Here is a 14,842-nt window from a genome sequence, read left to right as displayed (position 1 = left end):
AAAAATTTTACTCTCAACAAATTAATTTGGTACATTTTACTTCCAATTTTTAAGAAACTTGTGGATTTTACCTTTAAAAGTTTACCATTAATAAGCACAAAAGTGGGAAGTAAATTTTGCAAAAATAAAATAAAAAGTTAAGGATAACATTTGTCAAAAAATAAAAAAGTTAGGTTTAAGATTTGTCAAAATAATAAAAAGTTAAAGGTAAAAAAATGTAATTATGTTAGAAGGTAAATGACATAAGGTAAAATTCGTAAGTTTGTTAAAAGTTGAAGGTAAAATTCACAAAATATTAAAAAGATGGATTAAAAAGTACAATTAAGCCAATCAAATATACAAAATTTCATAAGAGGTATTGCATTGTCAATGGAATAAATAATAATTTAATTATTTTGAGTAATAAATAAAATAATTTTTTATTGCAATCGCTTAATGACACAGAAGTACTTTTCTGTATGCTCAAAATAAATTATGCAGTTAGCAAGTGTCTGTTTAGAAAAACAAAAAGCAAAAAAGTGAGCTCAAACAAAAAAGCATCAGAGGCCAGTAAACTAAAGCCACTATCTTCGGGAAAAACCAGCAGAACAACGCAAGCCATAGACATCACTCATGCCACAACATAAAATAAGAGCTAATTAAAATCAAATTCTCAAAGTTTAATAAATGGTACTGTTCTGTAAACGAAAAACATAATCATTTAAAATTAAAAAAAAAATTGGTAGTAACAAAATACCATCTAATTGCAGTTGTTAATTAATACAATAGTACTTATCTGCATGCTCTAATTAAACTATGCAATTTGCAAGTGACTATTGTTTAGAAATGTGGCGGCAATTTCACTGAGCAGGTCCAAAAGGGTGTTTTGCCTTTACAGAACAGAACCTTATAGTTTAAAAATATAGCCTAAAAGATTCACCATTCACCGTTCACCAAATCCAAGCCTTTTCTTTGTCTTCATTGCTGTGCCTCTATTCCACTATAGCTAATCTAGCTGTCCCTGTGTTATCTTATAATTTTTTTTGAGTTCCAAGAATGTCATTGAAGCCATTCTTGCTTCATACTTCTCTTTCAACCCAAGTCTCATTCTCCAACATATGGCTTCCTTTGGAGAACAACACTCTACCCAATATCCAACCCCAGAGAGGCCTAAACACAAACTTTCACAACATGAGAAAAAACCACTTTCTGCATACATCTGTCATGATCCAAGAAGCCTTGGTTCATCTAAGCACAAGGCAGAGAAAGGCACAACACAAACACAAAGTATGTCTTCTTCTTCTCAATTCAAAAGGGGTGGTTCAGCTTCAGAAAGATCAAATTCTAAGTCACTGGTGTCTGCAGATTCAAGAAGGGTGGGACACTTGATGGATGATGTTTCCATTAAAGCAGTGATTGCTATTCTCAGTGGCTACATAGGAAGATATGTGAAAGATGATAAGTTTAGGGAAACAATGAGAGATAAGTGTAGTTCTTTATTGGACAGAAGAAGAACAACAACAACAACAAAGGATTCAGGTGGTGAGGTTTTTGTGAACATGGAATTGGGTATGAAGAAGGTTGACAGATTGGTAGAAAATCAAGGAACAATGGAACAGGTGAGGATGATCAAAAGGTTAAGGAATTCCATTGAGCTTTTGACCATAGTTTCTAGTTTGAATTCTAAAACTTCCAGGGATGCTTCAACCTGTGGTGTACCAAATTCACATCTCTCAGCTTGTGCTCAACTATACTTGGCAATTGCTTACAAGTTGCAGAAAAATGACAGGGTTTCCTCTAAGCATTTACTGCAAGTGTTTTGTGATTCTCCAAATTTGGCTAGAACTTACTTGCTTCCTGACCTTTGGGAGCATTTGTTTCTTCCCCATCTTCTACATGCTAAAATTTGGTACAACACTGAGCTTGAGTTTCTTTCAAATGAAGCTCACGGTCAGAAGGAAAAGAAAATGAAGGTGCTGAGCAAAGTTTACAATGAAAAAATGGATATGGGGACTAATCTGTTTGCTCAGTACTACAAGCAATGGCTTAAAGTTGGAGCTAGTGAGCCTCCTCTTCCTAATGTCTCTTTGCCATCAAGGCCAAGTTACAGATCATCAAGAAGGTCTTCAGATTCCTTTATTTCAAATTCCTCAATCAACCCAAACTTGTAAGTGATATAAACGTCTAACATTCACCACAACAACCATGTTTTTTTGAGAAACTAACATATGCACTTTGTAGTTATGTATGTGCTTTTATGCTTATGGTTTTCTGCAACAGATACAAGACAGTGTTTGGCTCCAAACTAGAGCAGAAAACGACTGGTCTTGGTGACCAAAATGGAGTGTTGGCAATTACTACAGGTTTGGAGATTGATGAAAAGTTGTATGTAGATGAACACAGATGCAGTTCAGTTCAGGTTATTTTCTGTGCCATCAATTCATAGATGAAAACCTGCTGATTCAAAATATAGATTTCAGACATTTAACCTAGTTTGTCACTGTTGACAGAAATATGATAGGGTATTCGTTGAAAGATCAAGCCAACTTGGTAAGAGTCAAGCTCAATTATGGCCTGTGCCACAGAGATCAGATTATTTTCAATGCCTTTCTTGCAGGTTCATACCAGAGGAAAGCTTCAAAAACAGCAACTATAGATCCAAGAATGTTTCAACTCTTTCGAGAGACTTTGTTGGAGCCATTACAACTATATGTTCATCAGATGTTCTAAGTGAATGTGAATTCGCTATTCGTGTGGTTACCAAAGCTTGGTTGAACTCTCCTGGCGATCCTCTTGTTGAAGAAGCACTAACACAACCTAATGTCGTTGAAGCTATGCTTGAGGTGCTATTTTCCTCAACTGAGGATGAGATCCTTGAATTGATCATATCAATTTTAGCAGAATTAATAGGAAAGAATGATGCAATTAGACAAATTATTCTGAACTCTGATCCTCAACTAGAAATATTTGTGAGGCTTCTAAAAAGCACTAGTCTGTTTCTAAAAGCTGCAGTTCTTCTTTATCTGTCAAAACCAAAGGCAAAGCAGATGTTATCTTCGGAATGGGTGCCATTAATACTTCGAGTGTTGGAATTTGGTGACAAATTGCAGACCCTCTTCACAGTACAATGCAGTCCTCAAGTGGCAGCATTTTATGTTTTGGACCAAATTCTTACAGGTTTTGATGAAGACAAGAACTTAGAAAATGCCCGGCAAGTTCTTTCACTTGGGGGATTGACACTGCTAATGAGAAGAATTGATGGAGAGGTCCATGAGAGAAACAATGCTGCTATGATAATTTCATGTTGCATTCGTGCCGAAGGAAGCTGTAGAAGTTTTTTAGCTGACAACATAAATAAGACTTCTTTGCTTGAACTTATTGTTATTGGGAGTAAACAAAATTCCAGTGGCTATGCCTTGTCTGTGCTAGCTGAGTTGCTCTACCTTGATAGGTATGTAACTTTGTGCTTCTAACTTACCTTTCTAGATATATTTTTATTTTTATTCTTGTTTTGCCTTTTCATATTTTTTCTATATGAAGATGTTGAGAGGACTTAATTTTCGTACCAGAAGAACCAAGACTTTAAATTTCTTGAGAGGACTTAAAGATGGATGGGGTGGCTTTAATGTGATGCACATTTTCTTCATTTACCTTCAGAAGTCTCCACCTGAAGAACGCCCTATAGTTGCAGTGATATTATTGCTGCTTGATCTTATGGTAAAAAAGATTTCATTCAACCTGACAGTGCTTATATGGAATCATTGGTTGTGAACAATGATCTAAGTTCTATGCTTTCAATTTTTCATTATTTTTAAAGGCTACCTTTTAGACCCTCTATAAGTCTATATTAAATTGATTTACATGCCTTGAAGAGTTCACAAATGCAGTAGCAGTTGTGCTGCAGGAAGATCCTTTCAAGGGAAGCTTACATAGATCAGAAGCAATTGAGACACTTATAGAAGCTTTAAATTGTCAAACATGTAATGATAGAGTGCAACAGCAATCGGCCCGAGCTCTAGTCCTATTAGTAGGTCACTTTTCTGATTCAGGGGAATCATTAATGGAAAAATTGCTTTTACAAAAAGCAGGTTTCAGAGAAATTTGCTTAGAAGATTCATATCCTGGCAAGGAAATTGTTGTTTATGATCCAATTCACAAGGTAAGCTTTGGTGATAAACCAGAGTTTAATTAGGATGCACTACCAGTGTATAAATATTTTATATTCTCATCTATAAATTGTCATACATATGAAAAGATCCTTGACTTTTATAGTAATTACTTTAAAAATCATATCAAGGATGATTTCTAATTAACTGTGTAAACATCTTTACACGCATGCATGAAAATCAAACTACAAACTATAATCGTGTAATTTGTAATATTTAAAATGCTTGTCTTTACTTCACATATGACAGCATGCTTCTAGTACTAGGGGTTTCTATTTTTAGCACATCAATATTATTGATTGTTGTGTGTCACTTAATAGAATGTGGAAGAGGAAGAAGCAGAAAGTTGGCAAAAAAGAGCAGCTTGTGTCTTGTTCAAAAGTGGAAATAAGAATTTACTATCAGCACTTGCAGATTCCATAGCCAATGGCATCCCATGTTTAGCACGAGCAAGCCTCATAACTATTTCATGGATGAGCAGCTACCTCAACATGGTTGAAGATCGAAAGTTGCCACCAATGGTTTTCTCAATCTTAAGACCACAGTTGTTACAATCCTTGAATTATGATAAAGATGTTGAGGAAAGAGTGCTAGCTTCATATTCATTGCTATATCTTGTAAAATATTCAGGTTTGAAAACTTGTACCATCTCCCAAACTATGCCAAACTTTAACTTTTGCCCTGAAAGGATTAACTGTCTTCATATTTTTTCTCAAACTTTAGATTTTTCATCACGGTGTCTCCCAATGAAAATAAATATATTGTCAGTGTAATTTTACATTATCAATTAATTAAAAGTCATTTTAAATATAACTTTTAAGGTAATTATTATAAAAGTCAATATTTAATATCGTTGGTATTAAATTCATAAAGTATAGTTGCATAACACGTTCTTATTATAGAATTTATTTGTAATTTTATATCATTGTTTGAATTTTCTTCATTATTTTTATTTGTACTTACTTTTTTATCATATTGCTATCAGGATGTGTCTCCAACTTGCCATTACTGGACAAAGACTCACTCACACATCTCCGAAATCTCTCCCTAGTGACGTGGACAGCCAATGAGCTCATCTCAATCTTCTCAAAAAGCAGCTTTCAATTAAGACAATGATTATCAATCTTCATTTTGTTGAATCATTCAATGTCCTTTCCTTTTCACACAAGTGAGATTGTAATCATCCTTGGCTATTGTATAGATGATTAGTTTCAAAGGAAATATTTCTATCAAAAGAAACGTACTATGTGCTTTATCCATGATATCTTATGATTTCACTTTCTGAAAAGTTTGCCTAGCCAAATAAAGAAACTACTGAAAAATAAAGGAAGAGAAAGGGGTCTCTAAAAGTGAACTCATTGCTAGAACATGTCCAACTTAGCTTGGTCTCGATCTCAGTGTTATATATATTTGTTCCGAGATTACAAAATTTCCACACTGTCTTGTTTTCACTCCTTCACGTGGGTAACAGAGAGGAAATAGAAGACAAAAGAGTAAACTTCAATTTTTATTTTATGTGTTTGTTCCAGAATGCGACAGGGTGAGCATCCATCTCTTCTTATAAACAGAATCTCTTGGATATAAAAAAAAATCTTCATTTCTTGTCAAGAATAGCAGACAAACTGCAAATAATTCGACGTATAATTGGCTAGTTATGTGAATATGATGGTGATCATTCATTATAAGAAACCAATTTGGAGGGAACAATTCTTTATTTTTTTCCGTAAGCTCCAACCTAAAAAATTGGCTTTTATGACTAACATGATATGACTAATCATGACAAAACTTAATATGCAATTTTTTATATAATTTTAGCAATATTTTCTAATCAGAATTAAAGTCTTACCATGTTAATTTTAATATATTTCAGTCTTTAGTATAAACAGTTATAATGAAATTGTTAAATTGAAACCACAATTATGATTGAAGAACAACAATATTTAATAAAGGTACTTAAGAAATTGTATTTAAAAAAATATATTAACATGTTATAGGTACGTAATATTCATTGAATTTGTCAATAATATTAAAAAAATTAGACGGATTATTTTTAGTGAATTTCCTTAGGAATTCAAGCCCAATTCTATTCTTTAAGGTCATGAATTGAAGTTTTGTCTTTTAAGTGGTGGTTTGTAACATAATTTATATATAAAGTAAAATTGTTTTGATATGATATTAAAATTAGTGTTTATCATAAATCTTATGATAATGTATGTTATATTGCTACTTAGTTCCTTTTAACTGACTAAAAGATAATACTTATTTAATAGGCAATAGTCAATGAGAATTTACTTCACTATTAGAATTTATCTGTCTAAACGATTGCAATATCTTAGATTCGATTCCTCCTCAGTGTTCTCAATATTTTTTTGTGATAGCTGTTGTAAAATATGTAGAACTATTATTGAATCCACATCAAACGGTTTATATTTTCAAGTTGAAATGAGTGTTCACACTCTAGTTTGTTCAACTAAAGCTAAACCAAATAAGTGTTCTTCGACCACTTGAGTGATTTTTTCAATTGAAGCATGCTACCATGTACTTGTGGTAAATACCATATCAGTCATCAATCATTCTTTAATTATAATGTCCCACGAAGAAGACAAATATCACTTGACAACAAGGACTCACAATTAAATTAGTGTTTATCCTTGATATGCCCTTCTCGTAAAGGAAACTCTACTTAAGCTTTCATTGTCGCAATATTTTCTTGCTATGCGAGTGAGAGTTTTTTTTTTACACTGTATGCGAATGCGAGTTGACACATAATTAATGATGCAAAATTAACTCATCTTGCCCATGAATTTGGGGTTTGATTCTTCCTAACACTACTAAAATTCTGCGTGGTGAGCAATCTTCCGCAAAGAGATTCTTTGGCACCCGGATAACTAGTTGACTGGTTCATTGGTTGTGACAATATAAAACCGCCTGTGGTTTAACCCTATATAATTTGGGTGGACATGTGATAGTCCAAATAAATGATTAAGGATTTTAATTCATCCTTCCCATAAATGAGTTTCATTCTCCCTAACGATATTAAAATCTTACTTGGTGGGCAACCTTCTCCTCTTTAGGGAAATCTATTGACAATCAAAATCTAATTAAGTAGTTGTGATAGCTAGATAAAATTTATTACGATTTGTTTATGTTTGTATAATAATTTTCTCGATAATTTTTTACAAGCATCCAACCCATCATGTCATTGGCGCCCTACCAATAGTATTGAGAGTGCCTACCCATTCTACCACTATTTTACAGGGAAAAAAATAAAATAAAAAACCTTCCTATGATAATTCCTCCTCATCTTCAAGCCTCAAGCATCACCCAATTGGGGGACCCCAATGCATTTTGGCAAGTGTCTCTTGATTGGACCAGAATATTTTGCACCACAAATCAATCAACAAATGTTACATATATGTGGACTTGTGTTGGTTTTGGTATAAGTTGGCAGCCATTATATTATAGTGGCCAGTCCCCCAATGTTTCTTCCATTGTCCTCTTTTGAGAAACCCATAATGTAAAAACAGCATCACTGCAAAAGAAGATAGCAATCCAAGCAAAAAAAAATTATATGAAGTACATGAACAATCTGTATGGTCCTCCTTTCATCCCTCCTTGCAATGTTCACGTCATCACGTGTCAGTCTTTACTGCAATTTTTTTGTATGCAATGTTGGAATAATGTTAATGTGAAAGCTTGCTGCGCATATATATGATGATATATATGAACACCACCGTTCAATATCTGCTCAAGAACATGGCATCTAAGAGAATATGAGGGAGGGACCACAAAATAAAAATTGCCTTTGGTTAAGAGTTAAGACAAATTCGTAAAAAAGAAATTCTAAATTACTAAATTTAAACTGGTGTAAGATTCCTCTTGAAATCGCATAACCCAACAACGCATGATGCACGGTTGTATAAATGAAGTATAGCCGTTGCATCATTAAAAAATCTTATGTGGTTTATTGTTGTGATGTGATCATGTAAAGGTTAATTTGCTTAAATTTTAGTTGTTTTTTTAATATGGTTAAATTAAGACCATCAGTATTAGGATTAGGAAATTCAATAAAAAGATGTTAGAGAATTAATCAACTTCATTAGGAAAATTGTCGACTATCTCACTTGCTTCCAAGCTTTACAGCCCCACAATACGGTTTCAGGTAGGGAACCACCTAGAGAAGACCAAAGAGAAGGTGGATTGATGGTCCCCGGCCTTGCTTTTTAACATTCAAAAAACATCCTTCAATTTATATGTATGTAAAATAAGAAATTATTCACTTAAAATTAAAACAATGAGAATTGCTATTTGGTAATAATACATTCATATGAAAGTTCATGAATAAGTTATTTAGTTAATGGGGGTGCTAATAACACCAATTCAGGATAGGTTATAACAGTGAAGTATAAAAAGTTAAATCCCTAGAAATTTAAATTGCTTTACATGGTATATTTCATAAATAAATAAATTAGAATATCCCTTAATTGGATCTCCGGAAGTATTAAAATCTCTTCAGGGAGTTAACATTTCCTTAATTAAGATATGTTGTTTCAAAAGCACAGACCTAAAATTGAACTACCACTCTCACACATATTTAAGTAACAAGACTATATAGTTCAATAATGTCACATCACGATAATAACATTTTATAACTTATAGGATCTTACTAATTAGTGTGTTAACACTTTCCTATCTTTAACCAAACTCTATACTTGGATGACCTACAACTTGTGCATGCTATCATAAATAAATTTGTCTAAAAACTAAAACTAGTAGCCAATATTCATTTATTAATGTTCTATTATGCTAAGACTTGAATTAAGTTCCACAAAACGGACTTAAGTTGCTCATCATAGGAGAAATAGACTAGAATAGGAGAATGAGGACGCAGTGTCGTGATAATGGTAAGGTCAATTAGGCCATTGTCTTACGTCTCTCACCAAGTTTTTAATTTTATAAAAAATTCATTTAAATTATTAGGCCAGGTAATATATTTTATTATATTTTTTATTATTATTTTATTAGTAAAATTATAAAATTTAATATATGTATACACATAGATATATTACAAATCATTTGAGAAGTTTATAATTCATTTGAAAATTATTGAAAAATTAGTTTCCATTAAATTTAAATTAAAAAATCATATTAAAATGAATGTAGTGATTAAATTATATAAAAAGAATATGATGTATATTTTGATGAAAATGAGAGTGGTGAGATTACATATTTTTTTATTGTAAAATATAAGATTACTTTGTACATTTTATTTGAATCATAATAATTGAGAATTGTAAAAGATAGTGAATTGAAAAAAAAAATATTATATTTATCTTAAACTAAATTTAAGTTTTAGTGAACATTAATTTGATATTATTGGTCTTAACTTTTCTCCCTAGACTGAAGGTATTAAAAGAAATATTGACAGAAAAATCAATGTCTTCTTAAAAATATTAAAGTATATTAAAGAATTAATCCTTTTTATATGCATATAATGTTTATAAAATATAATTAATAATACTTACAATTGTTGTCATTGTCAAAAGAATTTTCAAAATTAATTTTTTTAGATTTAATTTGAGATCATTTATATTGTAAGATAGAGTAGAATAAAATACTATTGAATGAAATGTGAAAATATTGCTTGAATATTAAATTTTAATTAACAATTTTTACACAAAAAAGGTGGAAGAATTAAAAAAAAAAAAAAAAAGAAGACTCACGTACTAATTTTTCCTATGGCCAAAAAATATATAAACACAAGTATATGTGACTTAACTCAAGTATATGTCAAACTAAATCTATTTATAAATGAGTTAAGTTGAAGTTTTGTTTAAAGGAAGTTGAAGTTTTTTTAAAGTCCATTTTGTTAAAAGGTCAAGCTTTATGTTCTTTAAAAAAATCTTTTAGATTTTGATGGTTGATCTATTTATCTAAACAACAACAGAAATAAATAACATTGTATTAAATTTACATTATAATATCTCAGTATCATGTATTTAATTTGTTGATTTAATTGAAACGTAATCTCGTTGACATATGTAGAAGTTTGACGAATGTTAAAACACATTCTCAAGCAGTCTCTTTCTAACATAGTGTTTCTTATTAGGTGAAATTCATGTGGGTTTTACAAAATATACAAGTTTTATTCTCAAACTAGGGAAATTTACATGAATTCAACCAATAAAAGGAAAATGTTAAAAAAAAATCAAATGATATGTTAGATACTTGATAGTACTCCTTAATAAGTTTAGGATGGTTTTTTCAACTTATTTAAGATGTCTTACTATTAAGTACACTTTATAAACTTTTAGAAAGAATTATATTGGAAAAATGACCTTAAATTTAGGAAACTAACCAAGTTCAAACTTTATAAAAGCTTAGCTTAATTTAGTCCATCTTCATCCCTAATTATATGAAATACTTTTCAACATAATGTTAACAGACGCTTTCTCCAAAAACTGTCAAGATTCTCGTGCTTACGGAACAATTTCTATTGTTATTTATGTTATTTAAGGATTTATTTTCGCAATCAATTGTCATAGTAAAAGATACGTTCAATTACAAAACAAGAAATATTAAGTTCATATTGCTAGCATTTATTTTCAACAAGGTAACTAAGATGTATTAACTAAAATAAAATAAATACGAAGCCACAAAACACGCGCTATTTCGTTCTCCTTAGTAAGAAGTACAACGTAGAGGGGATTTTCTCTCTGCACCCTTAATATTTTTTCTACACCTAACATTTGGAATGAAAAACTAATTTTATCTCTCATTCATTTAATTTAAATTTGAATTACGGATTGGAAATCCGTCCACTACACAATTGTGTGATCATGATTGATGTCAGTTGTTGTTCCAAAATTGTCATCGTGAGTTCTGTTTTTTGTGTTTTTTTGGTATTAAATATACGGATTGGTGGATCATACAGATTCTCAATCCGTATTTTTTAATTTTATATATTTTTAATTTAATAAAATAATTTATTTAAAATTTAATGTTTAAATTTTTTATTATTTAATTATTTTTAAAAAAATTATTGTTGTTAATTTTATATAATTATTTAATTTAATAAATAAATAATTTATTTACTAAATTTGTTTACTTAAAAATGAATGTATAAATTGTTTTTTTATATAATTATTTTATAAATATTTATTTTAATATTTTATATATTTAAAATATTTATTTTTAAAATAGTTAAATTAAAAAATTGAAAAATTAATTTTTTTTTACATATACAATTTTTTATTAAACCTATAATTTTTATTTAAATTTTATATGTGTAAAAAAATACAGATCAAAATTACTCGTTACAAAATTTATTATATAAAATTATATGTATATTAAATATACTTTAGAAATTTAAGTGTTATATATATAATATTAATTATTTTATAATATAATTAATCTATTAACTTAGTTGATTAGAGCTCATGATAATAACAAGAAAGTCATAGATTTAAGACTTACCTGAATCATTAATTTTAAATTATTTCTTAAAACATATTTCTAATAATCTACTTATGGATCTATATAAGGACAATATTAGAATTATAAAAAATTATGATGAGTGTAGAAAAAAAAAATCAGGTCAGGAAGAAAATCCCCGCAGCAAGACACATTAGGCCCATGAACAAAGGCCAATCCATGAAACTTACCAATTCAACAAAGAGACGAAAAAATAGAACCGCACATAGACCCGAAACATAGCAAATGACTAGGAATCATTAAAAAAAAAAAACTACAATTATTATAGATTAGACTACGATTTGCGCACCATTTTTTTTTTGTGGACAAGGTATTCCAGAAGGATTCACTTAAGGGATGGAATCTATGATATGATATGAGTTAATGGGACATTATTTATCAATCATGTCATATATTTTTAGTGATTTGAGTATTTTAATAATTATATAAAAAAATATTTTTTACAAATAAATAATAAAATTATTTTTATTATTATAATTTAAATATTTTTAATTATAATTCATTCATGAATCAATTTACAATTAAAAATAGTTAATTTTATAAAAATTATTTTACAAATTTATACCTAAAATGTTTTTTTTATGCGTATACCTAAAATGATTTATTTCTATATTTTAAATTAAAATATATAATTTGGAAATTAAAACTCTCACTTTCATTACTCTATCATTTAGATATTGGATAAATACTCAATTTAATCCTTAAATTTATAAAGGGGTTGACAAATTCGTCTCATAGTTAAATAGCTCTGTTAATTCAAATGCTTGAGTATATATGATATCATTGGACCTTCTTAACACTAACAAATTTATTGAGTGTGTTGTTGACTCCTTCTTAAAACAAAAACGAGGTTCAAGTCACTGAACAAGTTTGGTCCATGTGCTCCGTTACTAACTGCCAAAGTGGAAGTTGGTAAATTCTTTGAATCATTTAAACAAGAAACTAATCAGAAAGAAGCGTAATAATATGATGGAAACCCATAGTTGCTAGAGGGAGAGGAAAGAACTACACTTTACTCTTTACAGTGGTAGTCTTTGAACCTATTAAGACTGGGAAAATGAAGAAACTCGGATTTCTTTGGAAGACAGGATAGAATATTATTTTTGTCTTGTGTTCTTAGCATTATAATAAAATTGGCAATTAGACTCCTAGTTAAATAACATGAATTGCACAGCTAATGCTAGACTCCTAGTTAAATAACATGAATCACATTGCTAATGCTAGAATCCTAATGAAATTAGGAAAATATACTATTGGACTCCTGATAGAATGCAACAAATGCACTTAAATTTCTATTTATAGTGACAGTGATTAATTTTCAAATCATGAAATTATCAAAATAATGCTCAGATGTGTAGCAATTGTTCTAGCTTGCATATATAAGTACAAACCTGCACAATTTTCTATTCATTACCTTGTAATGTCTGTTGATATATTCATGATTATATAAATGGTCCACTACCTTGATCTAAAATATGTAGGAGACATGTCTCACTTACAATGTCTTCATTTGGCAGTGGTGATCTTATTCAAAATTTTGGAATGAGTGTCAACACAAGCATTACAACTATTGTAGGACGTGTACTTGGTTCTCCAGAGTTGAAGTTAGGTGATCCAAATAGAAAGATCATCAAATTAACAGTGGATATGGAGAAATGTCACTGGAATCTTTCTGGAAGATCAATGGTGGAAGGTAAACCGATTGAGTATTGGGGCATTCTTGATTTCACTAGTTGTGGTTCATATAAGTACAAATTAAGAGGAAAGGAATTCATTCAAAAGCTTATAGGTAAATACAAGAAATTGGGTATATACATGCAGGAGCCCATTTGGTATGAAGAATCTTCAATGAAGATACTTGCAAGTTATGATTTGCTATCCGAATTACTTGAAAAAATTAACAACATTTGTAAATATAACCAAGCTCACCTGCAACTTCTTCTGTGTGTAATGGCTAAAAAAAGTCCTGGTTATAAGTACCTCAAGTGGATTTCTGAGACCAAACTTGGGATAGTGACACAATGCTGCTTGTCTAATAGTGCTAATGAAGGGGAGGACAAATTTTATACTAATCTGGCTCTCAAGATCAATGCCAAGCTTGGAGGCAGTAACCTGGAGCTCAGTAATGGGATACCTTACTTTTAGGGTGAAGGACATGTTATGTTTTTAGGGGTTGATGTCAACCATCCTGGCTATCAAGACACCAGGAGTCCATCGATTGCTGCTGTGGTTGCTACTGTTAATTGGCCTGCTGCAAATCGTTATGCAGCACGTGTTTTCCCACAATACAATCGAAGTGAGAAAATATTGAACTTTGGGGATGTTTGTCTTGAGCTTGTTGCATGCTATAGGAGGATGAATGGAGTTAGGCCAGAAAGAATTGTTATTCGTGATGGCGTGAGTGAGTACCAGTTTGACATGGTTCTCAATGAAGAGCTACTAGATTTGAAGAGAGTATTTCAAGGAGTAAATTACTTTCCAACAATCACTCTTATTGTAGCACAAAAACGACATCAAACTCGATTTTTTCCAGTGGGAATATCTTGCCGGAAACAGTTGTGGACACAAAAGTTATACACCCTTTTGAGTTTGACTTCTACCTTTGTAGTTACTATGGAAACCTAGGTACAAGCAAGCCAACTCATTACCATGTCTTATGGGACAAGAACAAGTTTACATCTGATGAATTGCAGAAGCTAATATACGAGATGTGCTTCACCTTTGCAAAGTGCACTAAACCTGTATCTTTAGTTCCTTCTGTGTATTATGTTGACCTTGCTGCTTATAGAGGACGATTATACCGTGAAGCAAGGATTGGGATGCAATCTCCAAAGTCAACAGCATCTTCATCTTCTAAAGATGCTTCATCAGCTTCACGAACTGCTTCATTTGAACTGGGATTTTACACATTGCATGCTGACCTGGAAAACATAATGTTCTTGATCTAAAGAACTTGTTGTCCACTCTTCCATAAGTAAGGGCAAAAGCTTATAACTTCTCTGCTGTCTACACGTGAATTTCATATTCTGCTTTTTCTGCTCAAAACAGTGAAGAAGTTTGTGCGCGAATCTAATGGCTCAGTCCAGAAACCATCTTCTGTTTTCTATTATACCATTATGTATATATGAATAAATAGTCAACCTTAATTGGTGGCACAATAAGAACAAAACAAAGTGGTTAAGACCTGAATGATATTTCTCCAT

At 30.9% G+C, this 14,842-nt stretch overlaps 1 protein-coding gene and 1 pseudogene across 2 annotated transcripts; both read left to right on the top strand.

The window, feature by feature from the left end:
* Positions 1 to 919: 919 nt before the first annotated feature.
* LOC114425107 (putative E3 ubiquitin-protein ligase LIN) lies at positions 920 to 5,433 on the top strand. Of its 2 annotated transcripts, none has more exons than XM_028391873.1 (7): positions 920 to 2,146; positions 2,260 to 2,398; positions 2,490 to 3,430; positions 3,552 to 3,696; positions 3,884 to 4,138; positions 4,466 to 4,775; positions 5,131 to 5,433. In XM_028391873.1, exons 1-7 carry the CDS (start codon positions 1,098 to 1,100, stop codon positions 5,259 to 5,261), a joined length of 2,970 nt encoding a protein of 989 aa, XP_028247674.1. In that variant the 5' UTR covers positions 920 to 1,097; the 3' UTR covers positions 5,262 to 5,433. The 2 variants fall into 2 exon arrangements, with proteins under 2 accessions (XP_028247674.1, XP_028247672.1); XM_028391871.1 differs by having other exon boundaries at positions 921 to 2,146; positions 3,549 to 3,696.
* A 7,706-nt stretch (positions 5,434 to 13,139) lies between these two features.
* On the top strand, positions 13,140 to 14,587 carry LOC114367711 (annotated as a pseudogene).
* Positions 14,588 to 14,842: the final 255 nt, after the last annotated feature.

The sequence above is a fragment of the Glycine soja genome, chromosome 9 (assembly GCF_004193775.1).
Source record: "Glycine soja cultivar W05 chromosome 9, ASM419377v2, whole genome shotgun sequence".
Lineage (NCBI taxonomy): Eukaryota > Viridiplantae > Streptophyta > Magnoliopsida > Fabales > Fabaceae > Glycine > Glycine soja.
Note: the sequence above shows the minus strand (reverse complement) of the source record. Positions and strands in the feature narration are given on the sequence as shown.